At 35.1% G+C, this 6,215-nt stretch overlaps 1 protein-coding gene across 1 annotated transcript in view; it reads right to left on the minus strand.

The window, feature by feature from the left end:
- Positions 1-6,215, minus strand: part of LOC107689922 (collagen alpha-1(I) chain-like) — a 33,632-nt gene that overhangs the window by 25,181 nt on the left and 2,236 nt on the right. Inside the window, exons 4-18 of the mRNA XM_016488101.1 lie at positions 5,978-6,004; positions 5,466-5,561; positions 4,429-4,494; positions 4,078-4,122; positions 3,836-3,889; positions 3,675-3,728; positions 3,539-3,592; positions 3,275-3,328; positions 2,799-2,852; positions 2,645-2,689; positions 2,507-2,560; positions 2,141-2,185; positions 1,540-1,593; positions 1,162-1,260; positions 721-765 (exon numbers count right to left, since the gene is read on the minus strand). Coding sequence (XP_016343587.1) covers positions 721-765; positions 1,162-1,260; positions 1,540-1,593; positions 2,141-2,185; positions 2,507-2,560; positions 2,645-2,689; positions 2,799-2,852; positions 3,275-3,328; positions 3,539-3,592; positions 3,675-3,728; positions 3,836-3,889; positions 4,078-4,122; positions 4,429-4,494; positions 5,466-5,561; positions 5,978-6,004 — 846 coding nt within the window. The remainder of the gene's footprint in view (positions 1-720; positions 766-1,161; positions 1,261-1,539; positions 1,594-2,140; positions 2,186-2,506; positions 2,561-2,644; positions 2,690-2,798; positions 2,853-3,274; positions 3,329-3,538; positions 3,593-3,674; positions 3,729-3,835; positions 3,890-4,077; positions 4,123-4,428; positions 4,495-5,465; positions 5,562-5,977; positions 6,005-6,215) is intronic.

Raw genomic sequence — 6,215 nt, forward strand, 5'->3', positions numbered from 1 at the left:
TCACATGATCTTCAGAAATCATTCTAATATGCTGATTTATTATTAGAATTATCAACAGTTGTGCTGCCAAATATTTTTTTTGGAAACTGATACTTTTTTCAAGATTCTTTGATGAATAAAAAGTTAAAAAGAACAGCATTTATTCAAAATATAAATCTTTTCTAACAATATAAATCTTTGCTGTCACTTCTTGTCAATTTAACACATCCTTGCTGAATAAAAGTTTTAATTTCTTTCAAAAAGAAGAAAGAATAAAAATGTACTGACCCCAAACTTTTGAACGGTAGTGTATATTGTTAGAAAGACTTCTATTTTAAATAAATGCTCTTCTTTTTAACGTTTTATTCATCAAAGAATCCTGAAAAAAGTATCACAGCTTCCAAAAAACAATATGAAGCAGCAACAGTTTCAGCACTGATAATAAATCAGCATATTATACTGATTTCTGAAGATCATGTGACACTGAAGACTGGAGTAATGATGCTGAAAATACAGCTGCGCATCACAGAAATACATTATATTTTAACAGATATTCACATAGAAAAATGTTATTTTACATCATAATAATATTTCACAATGTTACATTTTTTTCTGTATTTTTGATCAAGTAAATGCAGCCTTGATTAGCAGAAGAAACTCCTGTAAAAACATTAAAAATCATTCTGACCCAAACTTTTGTCCGGTTGTATATGTATGTATAAATATATAAACTATACTTACAGGAGATCCTTTGCCACCAGCACCACCATCAGCACCAGGAGCTCCCTGTGTAATGAGAAAAACACTGAATCATTTTTATTTTTATTCTCCACACCTCCATTAAATTCACTTATTAACTAAGTTTAGATTTAGAATGTATTCACACTTTGATTCACACTGTGGTGGGCTATCTAGTTTAGCATTTTTCATACATTTAATACATGCATTTGTATGCATTAATATCAATCTCAAGCTACCTTTCTTCTTTTATCTCTTAAATCAACTCAAATATTTATTTCTATAGCGCTTTTCACAATACAGGTCTTCGAAGCTACTTTACAGAAAACCATGTTTAATTTATCTTAATATATTCATGTCTTATAGTCTAATTTGGTGGATGATATAGTTTGCATATCTCTATATTTGTAGTTTGAGATGGTGTTTTGTGATGTAAACACTCACAGCAGGACCAGCAGCGCCAGCAGGTCCAGGGTTACCCGGCTCTCCACGGGCCCCTTGGGGTCCCTCTGAACCACGACCTCCAGAAGAGCCGGTTTCTCCCTGCACAGGACAAAAAGAAAGCACTGGCTTGTCAGATTATGTATGGAAGGCCGACTCTAGCTTGTTTAATTTTTTCTTTTAGTATAGTATATTGGTAGACTACATGCACAACAACAGGGGGCCAAGAAACTATCGATTAATTGTCGTCTGCATGTTTTCAGGAAAATATAGCATGTGCAATAATTTTTGCTTTGCTTTTATGGACACATTAACTGTTGGCAGCTGCACTAATGAGCATAAAAACATAACGTGCATAAAAACATACTAGTGTGTTTGTACCTTAGCACCAGCACCACCAGAGAACCCAGGAGAACCAGCAGGGCCAGTGGGTCCCTAATGGAGGAGAGACATAATAAGAGCATTATAACAATAATGCATTTTATTTATCATGCACTTTTTTAACCCAAAGCGCTACAACAACAAGCATAATAGCATGCAACAATAAGCAACACAAAAAAGAAACCATATAAAACATATTTACAGTAAGCAGTTTTTTTAAAAAGATGAGTCTTTAAAGATTTCTTAAAACAGTTCAAGGTTGGAGATGCAAACAGTTCATCTTATAACAGATTAATAAGACTTATCCTGCTGTATTATGTGTAGCAATAATAACTAAAGCATCATCAATGTCACACTGTAAAAAAATTATTTTCGCAATAATTAACTTTTAACTTTCACTTGATACATATTTCAAGCAGCGCAAACAACTATTTTTAAAATCAACTCAGCTGCTTGATTTTTGCATCTAAAATAAGTACTACAGACATTCAATTGTGTTAAGTATTAATATATATACTTGTATAGACATTCTTGAATTTTCAATAGATTGTTGCAATAAATAACTGCTTTATTATGAGAATATTGATCTTAAGAGACTTACGGGAGGTCCAGCGGCGCCAGTGTTTCCATCATTACCGCGTGCACCCTGCGCAAAACAAGAAAACATTACAATCAGGAAGCAGGAAGATTCTGCCTTCAACAAGCCAGCATTTTATCTTCATGCCTCCAGAATTGTGTCACGTTTTAAGTTTGCGCAGACAGATTACGATTAGTTTTGATTGTGTTGGGTTCGTGGTGACATTTATGCATGTTTACTTATGGTTAATCAGTTTCAGAGTTGTGTAGCGCTGAATACCTGAACGGTGTGTTAGACATTATAGTAAAAAATAGGGGATGGTTTTCTAGTTTTTAGTCCACAAGATAAAGTAAGGGTTTAGGAACAATAAGGCACGGATGTGACACTTACAGCAGGGCCGGGAGGACCAGACCGACCTCTCTCACCGGGCAAACCACGAGCACCCTGAAACAAGCAGAACATGTGAGAAGACTGACATCGTCTTGAAGAACTTTACATGGACTTTAAATCCCATCCAGAGTCACTCACCATGACTCCAGCAACACCGCTCTCACCATGAACTCCAGGCTCTCCCTGCGATCAGAGACAGACACAATCAACAGAGACAGCGCTGCATATGTGTTCAAGACTCAAATCTGGGAATAATGAGATCTGCATATATGAGAGAAATGGGAAATCTAACCTTAGGTCCAGCAGGTCCAGTGTCTCCCTTAGCTCCATCTAGACCAGAGAAACCCTGTGAGAGGAAACAGGAAACAAAACATTACATTACTACTAAATAATAAATATAGCTAGCATTTTCCCAAGCAGTATTGCGCATGAAAAAATACATAAATAAAAAATAGGTGGCTAATATTAATGAATAAATAGATAAAACATGTAATAAAATGCAAAATAAAATATAAAAATTAATTTACGAAATTTATTTTCATATTTTATTTAGCATTTTATTACATATAAATTTATATAAATTTATAAATATATATACATTTTACACAGTATTGTACACTAAACAAAAAAACACAATACAATATTAAAAAATAAATTATTAAATATTAAATTAAATATTAATAACAATCATTAATAAATAGATAAAAACACATGATATGTAAAATATATGAAAATGTAAAATAATAAATGAATCAAATTCATACTCACTCTGTGTCCCTTGATGCCGGGGAGTCCAGGGGTTCCTGGGAACCCACGAGCACCCTGTAAAACAAGCAAGAGAATATAATTATGATGATTGCTTGAATCTCTTTCCACACATTTGGATTATTTGACTAACAGGAAACAATGAGTTTGAAATGGTTTCATTCCGATGAGCAAGCATCATATCTTATTCTACTCTAGTTTGAGACTTCATAAGTTGCCTGCTACTGTATGTCTGCATTATGCTATTAATTTGTGTGTATGCATGACCTGGGGCCCGGCGGCTCCGCGCTCTCCAGGACGGCCGGCTTTGCCAGCTTCACCCTGAAGAAGAGCAGAAGAAAGATAAGAAGAGACTCAGAGCTGAATTATTTGGAACAGATGCAGCGAGGGAAGCAAAACTCACATCTTCTCCATTCTTTCCAGGAGGACCAGCAGAACCCCGAGAACCCATCGGGCCCTGCAGACATCAACAGCAGAAGAATAATCACGATATGCATGCTTCTGACAGTTTTCATAATATCATATTGACACTAAATATCCAAAACAGAAGCGGAAGATACTCACAGGAGCACCAGGCTCTCCAGGCTCGCCTGGGGGTCCAGTGAATCCCTGAGGGCCCTGTGAAAAATACAGATAAACACAGTTATATATCAGATAGTGCATGCATAATAAACCACTCGAGTCCATTTTTATGAAAAATAAAACGAATAACCGTCTAGAAAGAATTGCTGATTTATTTGATTTATTTGTTGTAACAAACCAACAGCACTTTGTAGTGCAAGGTAAAACACTAGAAATAGACGTACAGGTGAACCTGCAGATCCAGGGGGGCCACGAGCACCCATGGGGCCCTAAAAGCGAGAAAACACCATGTTAGAATAGAGAAAGAAAAAATATAGACATTAAAAACCATGTTGTTGTAGTTTAGAAGTTCAAATGGAGTCCCGTGAAAGTGCATTAAAAATGTGAACTAGTTTCTGAATGGCAGATTTATATTAAGCATATATCATAAATCATCATGTCATTATTCAGGTAAATGCATGGCTTTGGATTGCTGTGTAAAAGTGAGGGATCACTGAGGGCACATCTTTTGTTTTACATAATGCATTTCTTTCTGTTCTGCGTGAGTTCCTGAAGTAAAGGAGGAGCTGACTTACTGGGGGTCCGGGGAGAGCGGGGCCGCTGGATTTCTCACTGCCGTAAGCCATCTGGGAAAGGAAAGACTGTAGGGGACGACAAGAACCAAAGATTGAGGATTTGAGGTTTGCTCTGTGATGATCTTCACTGAACTCCTAAAGGATAGTTTTCCTTTTAATGCAGAAATATTTGGAAATAATCAACTCTTAGCTAATACACATACACATATGTGACATGTCACACATACCTAAGCTACGTCATACCCTTAAAATACAGCTATTTTGCTTGTATAAAGTGCATAGTCTGCTTTCATTCCTGTCGACCCACAGTTTTCATTATAGGAGCTGTTCACTTGAGCTGGTACTGAACTACAGAAAAACAGAGGCTTCATGCATCTCTAATAAAATAAAATAAAATAAAATAAATAAAATAGAATAAAATAAAATAAAATAAAATAAAATAAAATAAAATAAAATAGAATAGAATAGAATAAAATAAAATAGAATAGAATAGAATAGAATCGAATCGAATAGAATAGAATAGAATAGAATAAAATAAAATAAAAGAATAGAATAAAATAAAATAGAATAGAATAAAATAAAACAAAACTTTTGCAAAATGTAAATTATTTATTTTATTGTATCTTATTTTTTAGAATGCTAAAGGAAATAATATATGGGGCAGTAGTATGCATCCTGAAGACAACAGAAAGATTGACAAGATTCTCCCAAACTTAATCTTAGTGATGCCTCAAATGCAGATTCATAATATTAAAAAAGTTGGGCTTCAAAAAAAAAAATAATAACAAAATTAAATAAAATAAAATAAATTAGTCTTTTAAACTTTTGCAAAATTATTTATTATTTATTTTATTTTATCTTATTTTTTAGAATGCTAACGGATATAATCTATGGGGCAGTAGTATGCATCCTGAAGACAACAGAAAGATTTATGTTTCTGAATTCAGGCCAGCTTGACAAGATTCTCTCAAACTTAATCTTAGTGATGCCTCAAATGCACATTCATAGTATTATAAGCTCAAAGTTTGGCTGCTTACTCCGCCGCCGAAGCCAGGGGTTCCAGGAGGACCAGGGGGTCCCGGGAGTCCGTTCTCTCCAGGAATACCGTCTCCGCCAGGAGTCCCTGGAGGACCCTTCCACACAAACAGCACACAATCACATCAGCAAAGCTGCAGTACATCTGATAACTGGAGCGCGTTACACACGATCATCCTTTTAAATGCAGTCAGGACAGAATGTATATAAAGACTGAAACTGTAATATGCGTGAAACCATATTTTTCTCTCATGTTGCACGCAAGTTTACAGAGGTCAAAGGTCAGCGGGACAACTAGAGGTCAGCAGGCTAAAAGCCTCCGATGCCCCATAAATCACCCTAATTATTTCCATTTGAAACAGAGTTTCATATCAATGCAAACTTTTTGTCTCCTGCAGACTTTGTAGTCTTGAAATCAAATGTGCAGTTGGTCTTCTTCAGTTGTACTAGAAAATATAAATACATTACAATGATAACGATAAGCAGCTTGTTCATAAACAAATACTGTACTCACTGGATCTCCAGATGGACCAGCAGGACCCTACAAATGGAAAAATTAGAAATATTAGGATACTCTACATTGGTGTATGTTGTAAATACAATAATTATGTGTGTAATCTACATTTATATATGGTGTGATAAAAGTACTCAAAAAAGTAATTTAATTAATATACTTTATTGATATTATTACGATATTTACACACACGCACACACACACACACACACACTCACTCACACACACTCACTCACTC

This window comes from Sinocyclocheilus anshuiensis, unplaced genomic scaffold, assembly GCF_001515605.1.
Source record: "Sinocyclocheilus anshuiensis isolate Anshui unplaced genomic scaffold, SAMN03320099.WGS_v1.1 scaffold1517, whole genome shotgun sequence".
NCBI lineage: Eukaryota > Metazoa > Chordata > Actinopteri > Cypriniformes > Cyprinidae > Sinocyclocheilus > Sinocyclocheilus anshuiensis.